Source organism: Myxocyprinus asiaticus, chromosome 14, assembly GCF_019703515.2.
Source record: "Myxocyprinus asiaticus isolate MX2 ecotype Aquarium Trade chromosome 14, UBuf_Myxa_2, whole genome shotgun sequence".
Lineage (NCBI taxonomy): Eukaryota > Metazoa > Chordata > Actinopteri > Cypriniformes > Catostomidae > Myxocyprinus > Myxocyprinus asiaticus.
The window spans coordinates 29004149-29030462 of NC_059357.1; the positions used below are offsets into that span (position 1 = coordinate 29004149).

At 38.4% G+C, this 26314-nt stretch overlaps 1 protein-coding gene across 3 annotated transcripts in view; it reads right to left on the reverse strand.

Moving 5' to 3' along the window:
• The window catches only part of LOC127451335 (lethal(2) giant larvae protein homolog 1-like), a 73867-nt gene that overhangs the window by 32922 nt on the left and 14631 nt on the right, over positions 1-26314 (reverse strand). For all 3 annotated transcript variants that reach the window (XM_051715930.1, XM_051715928.1, XM_051715929.1), the window contains exons 3-6: positions 13146-13227; positions 12865-12995; positions 11745-11885; positions 5826-5988 (exon numbers count right to left, since the gene is read on the reverse strand). In XM_051715930.1, the coding sequence (XP_051571890.1) occupies positions 5826-5988; positions 11745-11885; positions 12865-12995; positions 13146-13227 (517 nt within the window). The remainder of the gene's footprint in view (positions 1-5825; positions 5989-11744; positions 11886-12864; positions 12996-13145; positions 13228-26314) is intronic.

The window sequence follows — 26314 nt, forward strand, 5'->3', positions numbered from 1 at the left end:
CTTGATTTAAAGATCATCTTATGAATCGGACAAATCTCTTGAATTTGACTCTTGATTTTGAAAGCTGGTGCCCCATTCCAAAACCTAGTGAGCTGGCTATGAAGACTTTTGCAAAGGCCTTTTTAAAAGGTAAGCAACTTCATTGCATTGTGACAAACTCTGGTGGATGAGGTGAGCAAAATGTCAATTACAAATATATTTGTTTTTCAATATTGATGTGAAATAGTCATATGATCCATTCAACCCAAAACAATCAAGATGGTGGCCCATGTTGTAGCTGCGTTGTTGTGCCTGCTATTCCCTTTGATAGCGCCGCTCAAGATAAATGAGTGAGGGGATTTAAAAGTTTTCATGTTTCAATGTGGATGAAAAACTTTTGAAAAACACTTGGAAAAAAAAAAATCAGTGTGGCTGGAGTGTTTCGAAAGAAAAAAAAACATTTTCTAATGTATATGGATTAATGTGGATGTAGCCTAAGAGTTTCGCAGTTTAGTTTATCAAAAGGCTAACGTCAAACTCCAATTTTCAAGAGTGCTCCAAATTGGTCAACAGCTGCCTATGTAGACAGTAGGGAGCGAGATATCTTGAGTGTGCACTAACAATTATGTGACATTTGCAGACAGGCTTTAAAACCCTGATGTCTGAGAGTCGCATTGCGCCATGCGAGGGTCGGACGTGTGAACGGCGAGCTCTGCGCACTTTGCTAGTTTTAATACTTTTTAAATGTCATAAACTGGTGAGATTCAATACTCTCTGATTCTTAACTGTTCTAGGTAGACAATATATCAAAGAATTCGAAATTCTCAGGCTCTGGAGACATTAAAAGACACTTAAGTGCTCAAGCTGAAGCCCCTGAACTGCAGGCCGAAAGCCGGGACTCAATTTTACCAGCGAGGTGAAAGAGATTCAGCGTCAACTGTTGAACATGCTGGCAATGCTGACGAAGGTCGTTGCTGACATGGAGGATCTTGCTGTAATACGTTGATCGATCACTGCCATGGATACTAAATTCACTGAGATGGTTACAAGAATGGCAGGTGTTGAGAAACGGATCGATTATCTGGAGTCATCGGAGAGGAAATTAGCTGCTAACCCACTAGCGACCAAGGCAGACTTGGAGCGAATCTGGGAAAAGTCCTTGAGAATCGTAAACAGTGAAACAAGGTCCAAATTGTTGGAATTCCTGAGGACGAAAAAGGCCGAGATATGGTGAAATTCCTAGACGGGCTCTTCCCGAGTTTGCTCGACATAACAGGTCATAAGCTGGAAATCGAGCGAGCTCACAAAGTTCCTGCTCGGAGATCCGCTGAGTGAGACAGGCCCTGATCAATTCTGGCCAAATTTCTGAGATAAAGATCTCATATTATGCGAGGCGAGGAGTAATGGAAGGCTTTCTTGGAAGAACCACAGCATTTTCTTGTTCCCAGACTTTGCAAATTCGACGAGAGAAACATGATCGATTCAAGGAATGCAAGAAACTCTTACATCAACGGAAGGTCGCTTTTGCTCTGATGTTCCCCGCCAAATTGAGAATAGATACTAAGAATGGCCGCAAAATATTTACATGCCCACAGCAAGCGATGTCCTTCATAAAGTCAATGGAATGAGTAAGTCATTGTGTGATGCTCTCTATGCAGCCGAGTGGGCCTGACTCACTGAACATTCACTTGACTGTCCAAGGAAACTGAGTGCCTTTTTTGTTTCTTTTTGTGCTGGTTATGCCTAGCGGCTGGAGTTTGCTTTGTGGAGGAACACACCTTCGGGACAGTTATGTGGATGAATCTACACATTCTTTGTGCCTATGCCTCCTATTGGCAGGAATTTGTTTTATAGATTATTTTCTGTTGTGTAATTCTGTATCACAAAATTTGTATAGAAGCACCAGACTTGAGCAATCCGACGGCAGAGTTGTCGTGGGGTCTCTCGTAGGCGTACATGGACTGTTTGAGTTTAGAGAGATGGACGCCAGTTGGTGATTTCGTGCACGGGGTTAATGCGCATGTTTTTCTTTTTTCTGTGTTTTTTGTTAGGGGGACGTTCGGGGTTTGATTGTTGCACTAATGATGGAATGTGGGCTTTATAATTTTATTTTTGACACACAATTTATTTTTTCTAATATGTCAAAATGTCAATTGTTTATATGAGTGGATTGTCTCTCTCCACGGAGAATGTGAATGGGTTGAGGCACCCCATAAAAAGGAAGGTTATTTCTTTTCTTAAACATAAGAAATATGATATTGTGTTTAGGGAAGCTAAAAAAATTCGGAAGATATGGGGTGGACATGTTTTTAGTGCTGGCTCAAGTAAGAGCAGGGGAGTCATTACATTGATAAGAAAGCATCTACAATTCAAATGTCTCAAACAGATTAATGATAAATTAGGAAGAGTCATTATAGTTTTAGAAGAAATTCAGGGGCAAAGGTTGATTTTGACTAATATCAAATCACTTTATTGTCACTCAACCATATACACAAGTGCAACAGTGGGTGAAAGTCTTGGGTGCGGTTCCAAGCAACATTGCAGTCATGACAGTGATGAGACATACCAATTTACAATAAACATCAGATTTACACAATACAATTTACATATTTAATATACACGTGATTACTCACAGTATACAAATAATAATATCAAATGTACAGTATGCAATACACACAACATAGAATACACATACAATATAGAATACACAGTATACAATAAAAATAGTATATATAAAATATACAGTAGGTTGTATTGTGCTGTATTGACATTCAGGCTGTCAGTTGATAGACAGTTGCCAGTGTGTTGTTAAGAGAAAATATAATTTATGACAGTCCAGTGTGAGATTAAAGTGCAGTGCTGATGTATATTGATCGTGAGAGATCAAGAGAGTTCAAAAGTCTGATTGCTTGGGGGAAGAAGCTGTCATGAAGTCGGCTGGTACGGGTCCTGATGCTGTGATACCGCCTGCCTGATGGCAGCAGTGAGAGCAGCCCATGGCTCGGGTGGCTGGAGTCTCATATAATCCTCCAAGCTTTTTTCACACACAGCCTAGAATAGATGTCCTGGAGGGAGGGAAGCTCACCTTTTGGTAGTAACAGCGTCCTCTACGCACTTTCTGATGAAACATTACGCTATCAGCGTAAACCTCAATGTCGTTATCAGAGACAGACCGGAACATCTCCCAGTCCGATTAAAACAGTCTTGTAGCGTAGAATCTGATTGGTCTGACCAGCGCTGGATCATTTTTAGGGTGGGTGCTTCCTGTTTCAGTTTCTGCCTGTAAGAGGAGCACCAGTGGAGAGAGTCAGCAGCTTCAAGTTCCTCGGTGTCCACACCACAGAGGAACTCACATGGTCCATCCACACTGAGGCCGTTGTGAAGAAGGCTCATCAGCACCTCTACTTCCTGAGACGGCTGAGGAAGTTTGGAATGAACCACCACATCCTCACACGGTTCTACACCAGCACTGTAGAGAGCATCCTGACTGGCTGCATCACTGCCTGGTACGGCAATAGTACCGCCCACAAACGCAAAGCCCTGCAAAGCGTGGTGGAAACTGCCAGACACATCATCGGAGGTGAGCTTCCCTCCCTCCAGGACATATATACCAGGCGATGTGTGAAAAAAGCTTGGAGGATCATCAGAGACTCCAGCCACCCGAGCCATGGGCTGCTCTCACTGCTACCATCAGGCAGGCGGTATCGCAGCATCAGGACCCTTCATGATAGCTTCTTCCCCCATGCAATCAGACTTTTGAACTCTTGATCTCTCACAATCAACATACATCAGCACTGCACTTTATTAATCTTATTATCTCACACCGGACTGTCATAAATTATATTCTCTCTTAACAACACACTGGCAACTTTTAGGGGCAGTGGTAGCTCAGCGGTTAAGGCTCTGGGTTACTGATCAGAAGGTCAGGGGTTCAAGCCCCAGCACTGCCAAGATGCCACTGTTGGGCCCTTGAGCAAGGCCCTTGACCCTATCTGCTCCAGGGGTGCCGTATCATGGCTGACCCTGCACTCTGACCGCAGCTTAGCTGGGATATGTGAAAAAAAAGAATTTCACTGTATATGTGCAAATGTATAATGTGTGATAAATAAGTAAAATTATAACAAAATTGTTTTTTAAATTAATTAATTATTATAACACCTGACTAATCAACCAAAAGCCTGAATGTCAATACAGTACAATACAACCTACTGTATATTTTATATATACTTTATATATTATTTTTATTGTATGTGTATTCTATGTGTATGTGTGTTCTATACTGTACATTGTATATTACTGTGTTGTGTAATTATGTGTATATTAGATATGTAAATTGTGTTCTGTAAATCTGATGTTTATTGTAAATTGCTATATGTCTCATCACTGTCATGACTGCTGTGTTGCTCGGAACTGCACCCAAGACTTTTACCCACTGTTGCACTTGTGCATACGGTTGTGTGACAATAAAAGTGATTTTGAATTTGATTTTTTTGATTTGATTTTTGAGTGTATGTGTGGCCCTTCATAGTCTGCCGGTAGTCCACAATCAGCTCCTTGGTCTACTGGGTGTTGAGTGTGAGATTGTTGTTGGCACACCACACTGCCAGGTGCTGTACCTCTTCCCTGTAGGCCGTCTCATCGTCGCCGCAGATCAGGCCTACCACCGTGGTGTCATCTGCAAACTAGATTATGGAGTTGGAGCCATGCAGTTGTGGGTGAAGAGGGAGTAGATGATTGGACTCAGCACACAGCCCTGTGGTGCACCAGTGTTCAAAGTGAGGGTGGAGGAGTTGTGGTTGCTGATCCTAACAGACTGTGGTATGTTAGTGAGAAAGTCCAAGGTCCAGTTGCAGAGGGAGGGGCTGATGCCAAGATCAGTGAGCTTGGAGATCAGCTTGGATGGGATCACAGTATTGAAGGCAGAACTGAAATCAATGAATAGCATCCTGACATACAGTATGTGTTGTTTTTGTCCAAGTGAGTCAGGGCGGAGTGAAGAGCTGAGGCAATAGCATCCTCAGTTGACCTGTTGGGTTTGTAGGCGAACTGATATGGATCCAGTGTTGGAGGCAGGCATGTTTTCAGGTGGACCAGCCTCTCAAAACACTTAGCAATGATGGGAGTAAGAGCAATGGGGCAGAAGTCATTGAGGGCCACTCTAGAAGTCATTGAGGGATACTCTAGAAGTGGTGATTACTGCTTTTGGAAAAGGTCACGAGGCATCAGTGTATTACTCCCTGTTAATTCAAAGTCTGAGGGACGGAGCTTCAACTTCTCTCAAGAGATTATGGGAGAAAGATTTAAACTTGGTATTGGAGGAGGGAGTGTGGGCTTGGATTCTAAAAAACGTCAAGTCTACATCTAGAGATTCAAGGGTGCGTCTGATGCAATTTAAGATTTTGCATAGTTTCTATTGGACACCCTCTAGATTGTATAGGCTTGGTCTTAAAGACACACCCACCTGCTGGCGATGTCAATCAGAAGACGGGTACACAACCCATGTTTTTTGGGGATGTGTTAAGATCCAAGAATTTTGGTTGAGGGTTCAGAGCTTTGTGTGTGACATATTGGGATACTCAATTTTCATTTTGCCCCAGACTCTGCATCTTAGGCAATGGGGCGGTCATGTTCGGGTGAAGGGGTTTAATGTATATAATTGAGTCCATATTTTATGTTGCATTTGTCTGTTTGTGGATGGAATCAATAAAAACTGTTAATAACAACAACAAAAAAAAACCTGATGTCTGTGTTTCTATTTTCAATTCTGTGCACAAACCAAATTAACCCAGAGTTGTGTTGAAAGCCTTTGGGAGACGATGAACTTAAACACATATGGACATTCTCACCTGCTTTCCCAGGAAGACATTGTCTACATGTCGCCTGTTAAGGTCCCAGAGTACAACCAGACCTCTACTGTATCCAATGAGGATTTTAATAGAGTCCTTTGGATGTTCCTGCAGAGACTCCACAGGCCCCAGTGATTTTCCACACTTGTACTCCTCTGGAACGCTGAAGAGGGGAATAACCAGACATGTGACGATCATTGCAAACAGCAAGATTTTAATAATCTGAAGCAGTAAAGCAGAGGAAGATCCACAACAACTACAGACAGATGACAAAACGGAGCACAATGCTGCACCAGGGAACATTTGGAAGATTTATTCTCTGTGAAGTGCTGCTCAATTGCACTCCTGTTTGCCGAAAAACCAAAAGTCTGAGTACACACCACTTTGCTCCCCAAACACAAAGCTGAAATACACATTTGAGGTTACAGAAAGCCTCAATAACATCACTGCAAAACTTTAGTCAACACTTTTATTCTCACCCGAATCAAATGCAGGCTTGAGTGGAAATAAATTTCACATGGAGCACTTCTGAAAAATGCGCAGATCTCAAGGTTCATTGTGTGAAGAACAAATCAATCTCCAAGCTTTGTGAACAGTGTATCAAACATTAGGTAACCATTGCTTTGGTTCATGCTTGAAAAGACTAAAGAGTGGAACAGAAAGAAAATATAAAGTTCAAGAAAGTGATTTTATATAAGTGGTTCATGTGTTGAAGTAACATTGCAGAAGTAGACATTATCAGATGCTGACAAGCTTAAATTCAGTTTGAAAGCTAGATAGAAATGATGACCAATCAAAAGCCACAGTCCGGGATTCCTCTGTGCCTGTGGCATGGATTCAAGAGCTGGAATGTGCATTGTACACCCACAGAGTCAGAATGAGATGTAACCATGAAAGGGGGGAGAGGAGAGAGGAAAATCACATGGAAAAGATGGACTAGAGTAGCTGTTTCGTGGCTTGGCTTTGGATGAGAACAGCCACAAGAGACAATTTCACACAAACAAATTTAAACCTTTGGGGCTTTGGGGCTTTTAAAGGAAAATTCATACCAAAAAATTGTCAGAATACATACAAAACTAGTTTTGCATTTCCTGAAAGACAGTGTGGGTTTTTGCATAGTCGAGCTACAGTCTTCAGCCATCTGCCCTAGTATACAAAACACAGTGCATTATCGAATATTTAAAATAAGGAAATCAGCTGAGAAAGTGTTAAATATACATCACGCATCACCTCTGTCTTTCAGAGCATGTGTGGTCTGATAACTGTGTATTCTTGATGGACGAAGCTGAGCTACAAATTCACATTACCTAGGTCTGTTAGTCTGCAAAAAAAAAAAAAAAAAAAAAAATCAGGCTGGTATGATTTCAGTCAGACTAAAGCGCTTACATTACATTTTCCCAATAATTGCTTTAGTCAGACTGAAATCAAACTTTTAAAGTGCATATTAATGTACTGAGTGAGAGCTTTTACAAACTTAAATGTAATAGCATTTGTAAATCTTTTAAAAATGGAAAGTGCACAGCACACCTAAAGGCTGAAATTATCTACTTATAATTCAAACAGAATCTATGTTAAGTGATTGAAGCTCAAGTGCAAGAAGAAAAATAAAAATTAGCATGAGGGATTTCAATCAAGTGTTTGCCTTTCAAACTGTAATTAATAGAGCAACATTTTAGATTGCATTTAGAAGCAGAGCTGACTCAACAGTAACAGATCAGCTCTGCTTTTAAATACCCACAGACTCTTGAGAGATTACGTGAGGATGGTTGGACCACAGTGGTTGCATATTAGGTTTCATGTTTGCAAGAAAAATATAATACCTTAAAGATAAACAAATCACAACAAAGTAAGCTATGTTTTTTCTAACAAAGCTAAGAGAGTATATTCTAGCATCCTGGATCCTGGTGATTCCCAAATATGAGTGTGCAAAGCTTATATCCTCTGGTTTAAAATGCCTTCTCGGCTGGGTCCCAAGAGATTTGGCTCTTGGCACAATAGCATTTTGTTCAGTAGTTTCCTGGCTGACACATACTTATTACCAGTGGCACAGATAGGATGCCCATTACTCTAAATTGTGCTCAGTTAATGAGCAGTTCAAGGTCTCTCAGAAGCAGATGAGGGCCACATTTAGCCACCCAGGCTATATCTGCAACAGAGCACACTGGCAAAGCTGTAATTTATCTCACAGTTAAACAACAGCTTTAAAAGAGTAAGATGACTAGCTAGTGTAATTTCCTGCCTTAAATTTACAGACATAATGACAGGTGACTGGAAAAAACAAATTTCTTCATAACGGGTGACATATTAAATATTTATAAATATTTGTATAATGACAAGTGAGTAGTTACATTTAAATCACATCTCAAAATGCTTGGGGCAAAAATGGCAGATATTTAAAATGACAGGGCTGGGTAAAATTATTGATTTCCCAATTTTTCATTTGAATGATCCCGATATTGATTCTTAAACACCAAGATCTACTTTCAAATTTACTTTCGTTTTTGGTTGTCTTGATTATTATGCCTGTTAAACAAACAGCAACTGAACTACACAGTTTGGGCCTTTTTGTTATTTTTAATATATTAATATTTTTGTAATGTACCAAGTTATAAGTTTCCTTGTATAATTTAGAGAGAGAGCATTTGCCAAGAGAGAATTTATTTAATACAGCATGTAAATAAAATAGGCATTATAACTGAAAAACATACAAATGAAACAGAATGGAATAAAATCGTATCAAAATCTAATCAAGAGCTTGTGAATCGAAATCAAATCAAATTGGGAAATCTGTATCGATAATCAGCCCTATAAAATTATGAGGATTCCTGTTTTTTAACCTGTTATCTAACATTTGATACATTAAATACTATTCTGTTCTAGGCCTATCAAGTTGTGACTTACACACCAGTTACCATTTCAGTTAACTGAGTCAATTAAAAGGGATAGTTCACAGAAAAATGACACGTATGTCATCATTCACGGACCATCATGCTGTTCCAAACCCATATGACATTCTTTCTTTCATGGATCACAAAAGTAGATGTTAGCCCAAGTCACCTTTCACTGCATGACCACTGATGACAATTTTCATTTTTACATGAACTATCCGTTTAGGTATGACAGACACAGCACTCTGTTGTATATTATAAAAATATGCTCTCATAAAAAGGTAAAAAAAATTCTCCTGTAAAAAAAAAAAAATTCCAGGGTTCAAATATTGCCCATTAGCAAAAAAAGGTTTCTGCCACTGCTTATACATTACTGTGCAAAAGTCTTAGGCACATAAGATGTTTCACAAAAGCATTTGTCTTAAGATGGTTATTTATATCTTCAGCTTTAGTGTGTCAGTAGGAAATATAAATATTAGACTCCCAAACATTACTTTTGCAAATAGAAAATATTAGAATAGAAGAACAGGGAGCCCTGCAACAGATGTCATGGCCCCCACAAAGCCCCCCACTGAACATCGTGTCAGTCTGAGATTACAAGAGACAGAAGCAATTGAGACAACCTAAATATATAGAAGAATATCTGCCAACAACCAAGAAAAACTGTGTCCAGGTGTACCTACTAGAATTGGTGCTGTTTTAAAGGCAAAGGTGGTCACACCGAATATTGATTTAGCTTTTTTTATGTTTACTGGCTTTGTATGACATGATGTGATAAATGAAAACTATTTATGCCATTATTTTTGAAGACATCCTCACTATGCAACATCTTTCACAAGTGCCTAAAACTTTTGCACAGTACTGTAGATCTCATCGAATCATCAGATAGAGGCCATTCAAAACTGCAAACGTCTACCCATTGAGGAGTGAACTCAGTACCTTGGCAGTGGGACAGAAATGTGAGCTGCATAAAGCTATCCTGACAGAGTAACTGACAGCCACCACTGGGGGCAAGAATGGGCATTTAGGAAGGATCCTTCCCTAGATCAAAGTGTCCTTGAACTGTGTGACAAAACCACCCTTGGAGTGTCAGGCCAAAAGAGGAAAAGACAATAAATAAAAGGTCTTGGTGCAGCTTCATTAACCTCATGCACAGTCTTCTCTGATGGGGAGGGAGTCCCCAAATGCTTGTTTTATGAGGTAAGCGCACAAGCTGTGGAATCTGTCTGCACAGCCATCTTTATTAGAGTATCGCTCCTGAGCCACAGAGGCAAAGACACTGAAAAATACTGAATCATTTGCCACAAGACCCTCAGAGAAATTCAATTAGAGCCAATGGTTTAAAGGGATAGTTCACAACATTTTTAAAATGTCATCATCTACTGAACATGTCACTTAAACTTTCAGTAAGATTTAACTGAATAACAACTTAAACGTAAGCCTGTTCCTCAAACAAAGCCATCATGTCGCTGCTAATGGTCACCATCCACTTTCAGTGTATGGAGCCTGGGTATTCTGCAAAATAACTCCTTTTTTTGTACCACAGAAAGAGACAAATAATTCAGGTTTAGGGTGACGTGAAGGTGAATTATCCCTTTGATAAATGTGTGGTTTGGCATGTACACAGGGGTTGCATTAACCAAAAATTATTTGTAATTTACTGATTTTTTTAAACATTGATGGATAATTCCAAATGCTGTCCATCATTTTGACAGATTAAAGAAAAGCATTTTTACCTAGTGCATCAGTTTGGACATCACTCTCCAGCTGCATGCGTGTGTGTGTGCGCAATATTTATTGCCTGGTAACAAAGGTGCTTTCGGGCGATCCGATCACAAGTGGACAGGTGCCATTGCCATTAGGGATGTGCACGAGTAATCGATTAGAGTACTCGTTCAGCTTTAAATAAGTAAAAACACTACTCGAATATTGCAATTTGATTTTGTATGTGACATTGCCTTCAGCAATGAAACTATTTCTCTCACTTTAATCTTGTGGTTAGTTCACCCAAAAATAAGTTTGTCATTATTTAAAAGTGACTGTATCGCTTTAAAAGACATGGAAAGTATGTTTTTTTATGTGTGAGTACAAATGTTTTTGTATTTTATTGTCATTTTTTAATCTAGATCTTGTTTATGCTCATTTTTAAATAAGAAAAACAGGTTCAAAGGTTGAAGGTTGAACTTAAATTCTAAATTTCAAGTAATCGATTACTGTGTTAGAGTAATCGACTACAAAATTACTCAAAATGCCCATCCCTAATCGCCACACCTGGTAATTTGCGTCTTGACCACTTGTGTTGGGATTTCAAGTGAAGTGTCTCTGATTGCATCACTACTACATACATCAGTCATTATGAAAGTGTGTTACTGCATGATACTAAAGGGCAAAAAAAGTATGAGGACAAAAAGAAAGCACAAAAATGTTGCACATCACATTTTTACTTGCATTTAATCTAAGCACAAACATGAAATTTAGAGCAGAATTTTCAGTTATTCTAGTGGAGTTAATGCATTAACTAAGCTATAGCTGTGTGCTTCTCATCCGTGTCACTTTATGTTGATATCAGGCACACTGAAAAAGTTCAGTGAACTTAAGCATGTATGTATGTGCTTTTTTCAAATTTTCCGATGGGATGGTTATTTCCTTTTCAAGCCGCACGTTACCAGCAATGTTTAAAAATCTTGTTTTAGCGCAGCGGTTGATTGACAGGTAGAACATTCACCCTAGAACCCCTTGATTTCACCACACTCGCTTGAAGTCAATAATCTATTATATATACATTGTCATGTGTAAACTATTATAATGGATGCTACGTCCCTAAATGATGCCCTAGTACTTATGAAAACAAATATGACAGATAAAAATAGAACATGACAGAAATGTTTCAACTCAAAGATTTTTTTCTGCATATACACAGCTGAGTAAAAGATGAATGTTACAACTTCATAGTCAGCCAGCTAAAATGCTAACATCTGTGTGAACTGTCCTGTGATGAAGACAATAGGCATTGGGAAATGGCAGCCCTCACCTCTGCATGATCTCATCCTGGAATAGGGACTTGTTCTGCAGCGTGAAGCTGGGCAGTTCCAAGAAGTGCACTCCTCCACCTTCAGTGCCCAGAGCAAGATCACAGCTCAGTTTCAACAGCATAACAGTCACACGGGTCGCGCTACAGAAGAAAATGCAAGACATGAAGTTCATGGCCTGAACAACATGGGCTGTGTCTCGTTTGGAAGGCTGCGTCCTCCGGAGGTCACATTTGTCGGCCGCATACGTCAGAGGCTGTCTTGTTTCAGAAAAGCGAGTAGGACACTTCGAATGCAGCCTTCGAATGTGACCTTCTTTCACGGAAATTCAGAGGATGCATGAGGTGTATCCTTCATGGGCACTCACAACCCACAATACTTTGCTTTAACGAAAATGTCAACAAAAAAAAAATGACGCCAATTTACCCATAAATATGATGTTCAAACGCAAGTAATGTTAATTCCCAAGTTGAAGTACCTCAGTAGATGGGTGCAGAGTACATAATAATAATATGTATAATTATATTAATATATAATTAAAGTATTAGACTAAAAGTACACCTGAAAAATCTATTTTCTTTTCTCTTTACATCATAACTCTCCTAAAATGTACCTCATACATTCCCTACCAAAGGGACTTTGTTCCCTTCTCACTCAAAGCGCTCGCACTTGTTAAAGAGTGGCGTGCTGTCATAGCAACCATATTACGTTCCGTTTCCATTTGTCCTACGAAGGCCGTCTCGTTTAAACCAGGCTTGTTTAAAGGAGGACACTCAGTATACTGCAGCCTTCAAAGGACACGTCCTACCTAACATGCAGCCTTCCAAACGAGACACAGCCACAGTCAATGGTACCACTAGGCAAATTTTGGTAGACAGCACCAGCATTAGAAAAATATTTATCTATCATCTCTTGTAGGACCAAACAAAGAACCTTTTTGAAACATCAGTGAAGCCCACATAAAAATGTAATTAGTGTTTTGGAACGTTGGACATAAAATTCAAAATTTAACACTGAACACTGGCTTAAAGTGTAAAGTGTCTAGTAAAGAGTGGTATTTGGAGGAGAATGGTCACTCCAGACACAGTAAAAGTGGTCAGTGGAAATACATGGAAGGCTGACCTGGTGCTCTCGATGCCTGGCCTGCCAGGCAGGGTGAAGCTGTGAACCTCCACCAAATGGGAGTGGTTTTCTCTCTGCACGATCTCCCATAGGTGAATGGTGTTGTCATCCAATAGAGAAAGTATCCTCCCCTGTTAATACAAAACACACCACATGGCAAAAATCAAACAGTCCAATCTCTCTCTAAATAATGTAGTCAATAAAATTCTCACCAACACCTACAGTTAAAAGCCACAAATGTACAAATATACACCACATGAGTAAAAAGTTGAAAAGCTTACCTGTGCATGAAGGAAGTGTATTTGTGTGACAGCAGCAGTGTCTTTATGAAGTCCAGTCATCTCCACTCCAGGGGCACCATATCTTAATGAGCAGTGAAGGAATATTGAACAGTTTTGCATATCTGTTCTAGGTAAATTTTTCCCCAAGTGACAAAGCTTAAAGGGATAGTTCACCCAAAAATGTAATAAACCTATAAGTTAAAATTCTCTCATCTCCTCATCCTTATGTCATCACAGATTTATATGTCTTTCTTCTGCTGAACACAAACGAAGATTTTTAGTAGAGTATTTCAGCTCTGTAGCTCCATATAATGCAAGTGAATGGTGACCAGAACTTTCAAGCTCCAAAAAGCAGCATAAAACTAGTCCAAAAGACTCCAGTGGTTTAATACATGTCTTCTGAAGCAATCCAATCTGTTCTGTGTAAGAAAGGACCAAAATATAACTATTTTTTTACTGTACATCTTTCCATTGCAGTCTCTAGGCACGATCATGATTTCAAGCTCGATTACACTTCCTAGAGCCATCTAGCGCTCTGCGCAAACATCAAGCAGTAGGAAGTAGAGCTGTCGATTGGGCAGAGAAACTAAATTCGAATTTTTACCTTAATTTTTGAAATTCAAATTAAATTCAAATTTTAAAGTCAGCTGATTTTTTTAATTTACGTTATTTCCTTAGTCCACAAAAGGGCACACTGAATACATAACCATATAGCACCGTGTTATATTATTGCAAAGAACATTCCTGGCTGTTAAAAAAAAAAAATAATTACATTTTTATTTTATGCACTTTAATTTAAAAAGTCGGATCATATTCTCAAATTTTAAGTCAAAACTAAAATGAGGGGGGAAACGCTTCAATAGGCAGTTCTGTATTAACATGGTGTTACACTTGCACTGGTGCCACAGTATATACTACCGCAGACTCAAACTTCATAATAACAGCAATATACCACAGTATTTTTCATTAATTACAGCTGTATTCCAAGATAGCAGTGGTATTCGGCAAAGGCCAAAGACCTCCACCTACTGTCACATCGAACGCTTTTGCAACCATCCAGTTTACCATTTGTTTTTCTATGTAAAAAACGCTAGATGAATGTCTTTGTTTCGCTTTGTTTTTGTTTATTCAGTGTTTCGTGCCATGTCAAGTTAAACAGAACTTTAAAACACGTCTCCAGACACATGGTTTCTGTTAAACTGTATTTTGTTGCCCTTCATCTAGCCTTTTTTAGTGCAAGAATGCGATCGGTCTGAAGTCATCGCCAGTGCTTGGCACACATCCAAAATTCAAATGCGCAGTTTTAGCATTCGAATGTGTGTAATTCTCAAATTCAACGAGTATTCGAATTTAGAATTTTAATTTGACAGCCCTAGTAGGGAGTGTAATCAAGCATGAAATCATGATCAAAGATTTGGTCACCATTCACTTGCATTGTGTGGACTTACAAAGCGTAGCTATACTTCTAAAAGTCATACACATCTGTGATGGCACGAGAGTGAGTAATTGATGAGAATTTTCATTTTTGGGTGAACTATCCCTTTAAAGGTCTCCCAAAAAGAAAAATTCTCTCATCATTTACTCTTTTTCTTTCTTGTGCAAACACAAAAGGAAGAATACTACAGAATTTCCCTGTCTGTCTTTTCAAAACAATGGCAAATGATAGTGAGAAGCTGTTAACATGAGAATTTTTCATTGAAAAATAACTCACATTTTGGGCTAATTTCTCAGCAAAACCAGTCGTATGCCTTCAGAACACTTTGAATATGACCCATGAGCCACATGGACATTTTGGGTCCTTTTTAAAGTTTTAAAGTTAGTCTCTGTGAACTGCCAGTGTACTGCAAAGATGGACCGGGATATTCATTATTATTTTCCTTTTTTAGATTCCACATAAGAAAGTCAGCCGTTCAGGTCTGGGACGAATGGGGCGAGTAAATTATGACCTTTTTTTATTTAAATTTTAAGACACTGGTTTAGTCATACATCAGCTTTTTAATTGATGGATCATGATATCTTGCACATGTTCATGCTTTTCTGCTTGTTTCCATCAGAGAGAAACCGGTCAAGCATGTCAATCAATGCTACACTGCATGTGTTAAACTTCACACATCAAGAAGCAGCACAGTGTAAAGACTTAATTTTGAATAAATCCAAAATAAAGTTATGAAATATATCCAAGAGGTTTCTCTGAAGGGATTGAGAAAGCAAAAAAAAAAAAAAAAAAAAAAAAAAAAAAAAATCACCTTAAATCAACCCACAGATCTGAACACTAAAGAAATTAGCTGAAATCAAATGAAAACAAAAGAGCTCTGATTGGCCCACACTCAATCTGATCACCAACGTCTTCGGAATCAAAAGAAATCGCTTACAAACTCTTTGTTTTTACCTCAACAGTTGGCAAAGCTGAATGGGGTTTTTGCACAGGCTGTTGCTCAAATTATTTCTAGATGGCTATTGTAGTCTGCTTTTCATTATCAATCTGCACAGCCTTCCACGCTCATAACAAAAGGGTGGATATCTAGGTCAAATCTGGTCCATGTAAGACGAGCCAAAATTTGCAGAGAGAAAGAGACATCCACAGAATAACTGAATTCAGCAGACTTTGCTGAAAGAGAGCAGCTCTTCAAAAACACCATGGGTATATTTGAAATGGCATACTACTATATTTATTCTTTATATATACACTGCTATATTTCATGTTATAATGTGATATACTTGGCTTTATGTATACTGTGTTTACTACATTGTATACACTACATTTGCAAAATTGTCCAGTATAAAATACTGTTGGAATACCATATCCCATAATGAAAAGCACTCAACTTGACCTTCCATTTACAGTGTGACATATGTGATAAACCCATGATTTTAAAGGGACAGTTTACCCAAAAATGCCATCCCAGATGTGTATGAATTTATTTCTTTTGTTGAACACAAATGAAGACTTTGAGGAATATTTCAGCCCTGTAGGTCCATACAACGAAAAAGAATGGTGGCCAGAACCTTGAAGGTGCAAAAAGCATAAAAAGGCAGCATAAAATAATCCATAAGACTCCAGCGGATAAATCCATATCTTCAGAAGCGATATGATAAGTGTGGGTGAGAAACAGATCAATATTTAAGTCCTTTTTTAATATAAAATCTCCTACCTGTGAATCACCAAAAACAAGAAGAATGTGAAAGTAAAAGTGGAGATTTACAAGACTTTTGATCCATTTAATCACCCACACCCATCATATAGCTTCTAAAGACATAGATTAAACCACTGGAGTCTTATTGATAACTTTTATGCTGACATTCAAAATTCTGGCCACCATTCACATGCCACGGACCAACAGAGCTGAAATATTGTTCTAAAAATCTTCGTTTGAGGGTGAGAGTAAATGAGAGAATTTTCATTTTTGGATGAACTATCCCTTTAAAATCTGCCTTACATTTACATGTAAGGTAGATTTTAAAGTGCCTTTATGGTTATGGTTTAGTTAAGTGCTCGCAATTTGTCTTCAACATTTCTTGACCAGCAGACAGCCAAAAGTTTAGACTTTACACAACATTGCACTACAACGGCAAGATAACCATATTTACTTAAAAAATACCAGCTGAATTAAATGTGCAACATAGTGAGGTCAAAATCATGTAGCATACTACCATTTTAAACATTTAGCATTGTATACCGTGAAGCGTTTCGCATACCATTCGCGTTTGGTCTGAACAGCCCCTTAGTGTCCCATTTACAGCCTACTGCTCCCTGTAAACTTGCTTGTGACAAAGGTTAGGCATTTAATTCAAAGCAAGAAGAACAGATAGATGCTGCTGTGGTGGTGGTGTGACTGGAGCCCAGGACACACTGTCAGCCTGCCTGAACCAAGAACAAAAGCTCAGACTGTGTGGCACTGCCACACATCACCCTTGCCACCTCACACGCAGCTCAGCGAGAGCCACTTCAGCTGCTGCCTAATCAACCCACTAATGTCTTACACAACCCAGCACTCGAAACGCCACCTCTGACGAACTGCTGCATTCTGAAGTCCTCTTGGTTGCCATGGCAGCATTTCTATTATGTCACACGGGAACAGGCATAACATGTAGTCTACTATTTGCAGAGGGGCTCATATGCCCCAAAAACACTACATAATGAAAATGTTAAAAGCTGGGAAACATGCAAGATTGTGTGACGCTTGCTTGCCCATAAAACTAAAAATGTACATGTGGAAGTTACAGTGAAAATACAATGACACTGAGTGCATTGAAAACAACCCCTCAAACAAATGGAACAAAACTAACAAGATGGGAATCAGGTTGCAGCGAGCCCAATGTAAAAATTTAAAGGAATATTCCAGGTTCAATACCAGTTAAGCTCAATCGACAGCATGTGTGGCATAATTTTAATTACCACAAAAATGTTTTTTGACTTCCCCCTACATTTCTTTATATTAAAATAAAAAAAGAACAAATCTGGATATTGCGAGGCACTTACAATGGAAGTGAATGGGGCTAGCCTGTAAATGTTAAAATAATCACTCTGTGTTTCTCAATGCTAAGAGGACATTATTGGGTTCTTGGGAAAATCAGTCTTGTCTAACTACCTTGAAAGAGTGAACTTGGAAGACGTAAAATGCATCTATGCGAGTTTTCAGATGTGCTGCAATATGTTCAACAACCTCGTAAATATTTTCTTTTTTTGGTAGTGGGTGATGACGTTAAACAAGTTCACGAGATAACGCAAGAACACAAATAGAACGGACATTGAGAAACAGAAACTATAAAAAAAAAAAAAAAACAGCCACAAGACAAAACAATATGCATGTTAATATTGTATAGTATTATTTATAGTGTGTGACAAAATCACTTACTAACATTTTCCGTGTAAAGTTAGACAATTTTACAACTTTGTTACCATGACGATGTATGTCAACAAACCCTAAAATGACTGTGAAAATTGACAATTTAAACAACTTTACAACTCAAATAATACACAAGTTTTAACAGTAGTAGTAGTAATGCAAGTGCTTTTATAAAATTATAAGCTTCACATTTCTGCCTTTAAACTCTCCAAAAATTGGCCCATTTCACTTCCATTGTAAGTGGCTCACTGTAATCCAGATTTTAGCTTTTTTTAAAGGAGAGACAAGTCTAAATTATTTTTTGTGGTAATCAACATTATGCCACAAATGCTGTTGATTTATGTTTAACTTGTATTGAAACAAGAAATTCCTTTAAGTCTAAGGCATAAGGATGACTAAAAGTTTTACACTGCCATCTTTCCTTTGACCAGCTCCACTCCATTATTTAGGATTATATGGCTCTCTGGAATACTTGGTTCTGATGTTATTTAAATCATTGTGTGGTTAAAAATGTTGTATAAAAACCACTAAATTGTATATTTGCCTGGTGTCTCTGGCCACACTTCACTAGATTCATGTCTCGATCCTTCATACTCCCTGGCTTCTCTTCAAAAAATAGAAAAGTAACTCAAGTAAATCAATATTTCACATTCATATTTGTAATTGGTAAGCCGCCATGTAATTTTCATAAAAATTGTGACCCTGGCGAAATATTTGCAAAATGAGATTATGTGGGTCATTGCCACAGCAGTTCCAGTGTGAAAATGTCCATTGAGTGGCGCTATAAGCAAGCTAAACATTCTCTGAAACAGACTTTTAAGGTTAAAAGGTCAACAAAACCTACCTCCCTACCCTAAGCCTAGCTGACAGTGTCATAAAGAAACAAATGTGACATGAAAAATGCAACTGCTGAAGCAACCACGTCATTTTGTGGTTCTGACACTTTCGACTCTGTATATATCTGAATGTCAAGTCGCGAGCTCTGCAGGACTCATACCTCGATCTTTTGCATCAGAAGCGCAACAATATCAGTTCAACTATTGCACAATTTGATAGCCCCTGAACAAGCTTACAAATGTAGTTTATGTAATGCAAAAATTTAAATGTATAGCCTTACAAGTAATTAGTTATAGCAAAAGGTTTTTTTAAGTCATAAGATAGCATTTTACTCGTGATTTGTGTGAAATGGAATGAAAGTGATTGTTGTAGTAGCGCCTCTTAGTATTCATTTCACCAGAAAACTGCCATGATACACACAACAAGCCACGTAAAACTAATTTAGCAAAATTTCAATAACATGATTCTATGAGAACAGGTTGAATAAGTGCAATAATGTACAGTCAGCTGGTCATTATTGCAAACTAGCCCCCTTCGGGATGATACAAGGTTTTGATCCCGATTCCCCTGCCCGGGTTTATTTTGCAATAATGGCTGTACATTATCCCTACTTACGTCATACGCCTGCACAATAGCAGAGAGAAAGAGATGATGAGAGGTGGGTGAGATGTTCAAAAGAAAGAGCAAGAAATAAAGAAGAGAGACAAGAGAGGAGAAAGTGTACATGACAAAAGAGGCCCCATGAAAGTGGCACAGAAGGTGCATGAAACATGCTGGGACAGCTAGGCCCCAGTTCTGATTCTTGGAATAAAACAAGAGGAGCCTGGAGCAGAAACCTCTGCAGAATTCTCTCACACTCAGTCCTGATTATTCCACAGGTCATTAACATTAACAGAGAGGCCCTGTCAGTTTTTCCCCACAAACTCTCCCTCAACACTGTCAATATACCAAGAACTCGATCCTCCCACAAATTCTCCTTTTTAGGCCTAACCGTCTACTTCAATGCAGTGCTAATGGTGCAGAGAAATCAGAAATTATGAGATTATGCAGCATAGCATACTTGTGGTTTGTTGACATGAGTAAGAAATGGATTTCCTGTTTGTGTTGAACATTTTGATGCAACTCTTCAACAGAATCATCGCAACCCATTTGAGATCCTTGGCATAGATGTCTCAGTAGTCATCCTTGCAGAGTTCATGAGACCAGAAAGATTTTGACAGTCTCACACGACATCTCTCCAAACATTTAGAACAATTTTGCATTCATTTTTCCCCAGTTTCATGCCTTACATCAATACAAGACTTTCCATTGGAAGTCACAAGTAGACACTCAAAACAGAACCTGATATTCCCAGGATATACCAAAGAACATGAATTCAAGTTAATCGAGGCATCCTTCTTAGTTTTTCTCCCCTTTGAGTAATCAATAAAAACCAAACCAAATAGGATTACATGCCAAATGGTTATAAATTTACATTAATTTGACCCATATGATCAATGCTCTCCTCCCTCTCTTTTGCCTCAAAGTGTTTAAAATGTAAAAGTCATGTAACAATCAGAACTCCCTTCCTGGGCCCCTGACTGCTCTCACAGCACAAACCAAACACACTCTCTAAGCCGACACTGGCCATCTCCTCTCTACACACTCCCATCAATGCTTGGCAATTACTCACTCAAGCGCTAACAGCAAGTTAGTAAAGGATAATGCAATTTCACGGTCTGAATAGTGACAAACAGCCAACACTGTGTCCCAACTCTAATGCAATAAACATATGTTGTCCTATATTAAAGAAACAAAACAACATGAGCAATTATGGGGTTTTTCTATAAACAAACAAAAAACACCAACAGCTGATGCCTGTTGAATGAGACAATTGATGGAAGACAAGGAACAGCCAGACCATTGCATATATAAAACGCATACAAAACTAGTAGCCTAACCCTCATCTTATACAATGGCCCCAAAAAGTTTATACACTAAAGCCACAAAATATATGAAATTCTTTGTATTATAACAAAATATTAAACCAAGTGGAATTCAAGAAATACAGCACATATTTATTCAAGCCAAATGTTTCACAAAAGTAAGTTTGTTAGTTTTCAAAAATATAAAACAAACTAGAGCTGTCAGAATTAACGCGTTAACGCATGCGGTTAATTAAAAGTTTAACGCATTAATTTTTCTTAATCGCGATTAACGCATTTACCGTTAATACAGCATTAACACTGGTGTGGAGGGAGGAACATTTGTAATATGTCCGCCCGGAGTCATTACACTGACACACACACTTCACAAGCCGACACAGCGCCAGCACTGATCTGTGCACAGAAAGGGGGCAGCAGGGGCGCATGCACAAATCTAAAGGTGGCCTTTTGGTTGTCCAGAAAAAGGAAAGAAATTTTAAAAATAAATTAAAATAGTTAAAACAAAATTAAAATTTCATCATAATCTCACAATAACAGTAATAATGTGTTTTGAGATTTCTTTGTAAATTGTGGGCATATTAAACTAATAAGTGATTAATAAGTGAACTAATAAGTGAAAAAGCGGTGCCTTTAAGGGCGCGCGATTGGGGGCGGATTCCAATCGCAAGTGATCCTCCCTATGCCCTATACTTACACCGAACTGCAGAGCCCTTGAAGTGGGTACTCTGAAGGAAACATGGAATTACTGTATGAATGTTCCCTTCACTAACAGTCTTGTGGAAGGGCCCTCCGAGAAAAGATAAATTTTCGCACTTTCGTTTTGAACGAGCTTTTGAGTGGCGTCCCCTCCCACAGGGAAATCCCACAAGAAATCAAAAAATGCAGTTTTGAATTCACCCCGGACATCGAAGTGCTGTTACCTCAGATGAGTAACAGGTCAGATAAAAAGTCCACTCCATGTATTGTGCTGCAAGTTCAAAAGAATAATACTCGATTGCTACCGCATTTCCGACATCTTGCAACACTAGTGTAGACAGATTTATTCATTATAATGGGGGAAATCGCGTCGCCAATTCGTCTTTTATAGAATATTGGCATAAACTGAAGGAGCTGTCTGGTTCAGCCAAAGCCAGTCTGGCTTTGTTGAAACTAATAAGCTATTAGACTAATCACTTTCAGAAAAATACCATTAGGCTACTACAGTACCGCAGCTCCCTATACACATATTTCGCAGTCTGCGTAGGGCACCAACTCCCTAGGGGGGCACCATCATACCCTAAGGGGGCACCTGAAACTCCACCGGCTGCCCTTACACGCATGTTATATGTTATTCAAGGACCCTGTAGCATTCACGGAACACAGTCCATCGCCTCGCACTTTCTCATCGCGCCTTCGCATTGTGCACCAGGGTAATGCCAAATGAATGATTGATCATGTTCATATTTCATGATACTGTCCTGGTACTCCAAGGTACTTTAAAAATACCATGGTTTTTCTATGACACGTCAAAAACATTGGGTTATCTCAGACCATGTCTGAAAATAAATAAACAAGTGTATTACCATGGTGCTTTTTGTGAGAAATATAACAGAATAGGCTATTATTTGTGATAAAGTAAAAATGGGGAAAATGATGTACAGTGTGTGTGTGTGTGTGTGTATGTATATATATATATATATATATATATATATATATATATATATATATATATATATATATATATATATATACACACACACACACACACACACACACACACACACCCGGTCAAAAGTTTTGAAACACTTACTCATTCTTTATTATAATTTATTTCACATTTTAGAATAATAGTAAAGTCATCAAAACTATGCAATAACGTCAATGGAACTATGGGAATTATGTTGTGACTAAACAAAATCCAAAATAAATCAAAACTGTGTTATATTTTAGCATCTTCAAAGTAGTCACCCTTTGCCTAGAATTTGCAGACATGTACTCTTGACATTTTCTCAAGCAACTTCTTGAGGTATCACCCTGGGATGCTTTTAAACAGTATTGAAGGAGTTCCCATCTATGTTGGGCACTTATTGGCTGCTTTTCTTTATTATTTGGTCCAAGTCATCAATTTCAAAAACTTTTTTTTTTTTTTTTATTACATTTTAGTTTTATAATTAAATTAATATGGTGGCACAATTATATTTTTGTCTACAAAACTATTTTCAAACATTTAAGCAGATGCCTTCAGATCAAAAGATTTTTAAGATCATGAGAAACATTTCAGTCAAATGTTTCAAAACTTTTGACCAGTAGTGTGTGTATATATATAATTTATTACACACACAAGTTTGGAATAATGTACAGATTTAGCTCTTTATGGAAAGAAAGTGGTACTTTTATTCATCAAAGTGGCATTCAACTGATCATAATGTATAGTCAGGACATTAAAAATGTGAAAATGTACTAGCTTCACAATTGCTGTAACAAAGCGAATAGCCACTGTCTACCAGCAGATTAATATTGTGGATGGATGAGAGTTTAAGACATTTAATTCCCATTGCAATGAATATGCAACCTATGGGAAAACTAGTTCTTTCAATTAGTCAACCTCCCACTTACACTTTGGGAAATGTTTAATGTTACTCAAATTGGTGCTGTTTTAGTGCATTTGTTGTGAAAGGCTTTGTCTGGAAAAAGTTAAAGCATTATATTGTTACATGCTGTTTTGTTTTCTTTCCCAAGATGGAAATAGATTAATTTTGACAAGAAAATATGTTAGTGTCAAATTTAAGCACTTTCAAAATCTGTGATTAAATCGCAATTAACTATCATGATTACATTTTATCGACTGACAGCACTACAATAAACTTAGTAGAAAATTAAGACAAAGCATTTGGACACTTTATGATTGTTGTTTATTTATTATTTTATTACATTTATTTTATTGATTCCAATGACAAATCAAACAAACATAACAGGGAACAGAATCAAACTACATTAACCTACCCCACCTGACACAAACACACACCCCAGTGGCCATACAGCAAACCAACAAATGACACACAAATAAACAATAAATCAACAAAGTATTCATAAAAAAATAAAAAATAAAATACACCAAGGTTGTAGAACTTTGTGGAACATGTCCATAGTTAATGTGATGAACTACACATGTGGTTACTCTGCTGTGTGAATCTTACTACATCCAGTTAAAATATCATAAATGCAAAGTTAGTTCCGAGAAAGATCTAGCATTTGTTTGCAGATGTTACTTGGTTTAGTATTTAGCATCAATTGCAATGAAATCGATACATTTTTTAGTGTGACTAAAAGGAATATTCTGGGTTCAATCCGTAAACGTTAAAACAGCCAAGACATAAACTGTGTGTGTGTTAACATGATTTTAGTGTACTAAAATCACTTACTAACCTTTTCTGCGTAAAGTTATATCCAATTCAAAAACTTAGTTGTAATGATGATTAAACACTGTAATTGTCTAGTAAATGAACAACATTACAGCTCTAATAATACATGAGTTTTAACAGAAGCATTAATGTAAGTGCTTCACAAATTCACATTTCTGCCTTTAAACCCTCCATAAATTGGCTCCATTCACTTCCATTGTAAGTGCCAAAATGTAATCTCGATTTTGTTTCTTAACTTTTCTAAGAAAAGGAGGGATGAGGCAAAATAATTTTTGTGGTAATCAACATTACCACCTTACCATCTTGACTTGTATTGAACCTGGAATATTTATTTTAATGCCCACACACTTTTTGGTTACGTTTAGCATCCTCTAGGCTAATTTGAGATTAATTTTAAGACATTGAGGTGATACAGATGGTTCTCAACCCCTTTAACCATCAAAATACTGATGAAGCATTTGACATACAACAGCTCCTGCTGAACTTTGACTTTGTTAGCATTTAAAAACTGCAGTTCTAGTTCCAGAGAACAAACAATGAACTTTAGTTTACCCACAGGATGCACAACCATTTTCAGTTCATGTCACAACACATTAGACAGACTGGAGCAACCCTATCGAAGGAGATTTTCAGTTCCTTCATCTGTCTTGCTTATTTCCGAACCCAAACCAAGCCAAAAAAAGCTCCCTATAATAACCCCTCAAGCAAACACTTTCCCATCCAGTAATACTCCACAATTCGTAATTAAACGAAGGCACTTTAAGTGGAAAGGTTTGGCAGAAACCAAATTCAATGAGGCTTCTTCACCATTCATGTGTTATTTGGATTTCCAAGAACCTACAGATTGCTTTTAAAAACCTGAAATGTGTTACTGGGGACAGGAGTGGATGAGGGTGGGGGGGGTTGACTGATTTTGAGGTCCTGGTGTATGTCCGTGAGGCCCACAACAGAATACCAATGACTTTCCCAGAGGAAGCTACACATGAGAGGAAAGATATGCAAAGAGACATCAATGAAAATTTAACACCATCAGGAAGAAGCAACTCCGGCAAAAGATTGAGCAGTTATGAAAGAACCGATGAAGGCAACCAAGTGTTTCCTCAGCTGCATTAAATCAAAACAGAGGACACCCCCACCCCCTCCCTGTTGGAACATGAATCATGAGAGTAGTCTTTCATGAGGCAGCATGCCAAAGTAAAAGTTTTGATATGGCTATGCCTTTAGGCCAGACAAATGTTTAAGGTTTTGCAGTGGCATGGATGCAAACTCCCTGGCTCAGAGTAGAGAGCTGCAGCAATGCAGAGGGGACACAACTAACTAAAAACAGATAGCTAGCACACTAGCACTCCATGCTTATAGATTAAATAATGCAGAGCAACTGCACCTGGTTGATAAGACAACCAATGACAGCAAGTTTACAATCCTTTGTGGCACAACTGGAGGAGCATTGGAGTGTAGAAGACATGGGTTCAGATCTTGTGTTGAAACCAGGAAGTAATTATGTTTGCATAATCACTGACGACTGCGATTCTGAGGTTGCATTTTCCCCATTAACATTACATTTTTACCCCACTAATGGTTAGGTTTAGGTTTGGGAGTACAGTTTATAAAATAGGCATTCCTCTTCACTGTACTCTCACAACCCGCTTTTGGCGCCTCTCCATGGACATTACACCCGGAAAATGGAGCTCAAACGTGCCCATACGCCCAACATCACTTACCTGTTTCCGATTTCACTGTGAGATCAGTCTGTTAATTGTGGCAGCTGTAATTGTAATCTCAATTATTTATTAGATTAATTGTGCTCCTGTCAATCATACGGAAGCACTCGTTGCTAAAATTAAGCACATCCTGATTACCAGCCTGCTCCAGTTGTGGCCTTGGAAACCATTTTAAAAGATGTCTTTGAGACAAGAGCCGGCCACAACAGCTGAGGAATGTCCTCTTTTTGCATTGGGTGAACTTAGGGCACAGCCACATACATTCTTTAGGAGTGAACCCAGCACTTGCAACAGCTCCTCTGTCCCAGAAGTCTCATTTCTTTCCGCTCTGCCTCACTAAAACCCCTCGTTTGTCCTCCCCTTTAGCTTTAAAATATAGTCCCTACCCCTGCGCTTCAATTTGTGGTGGCAGCAGAGACACATTTATGATCAGACAAG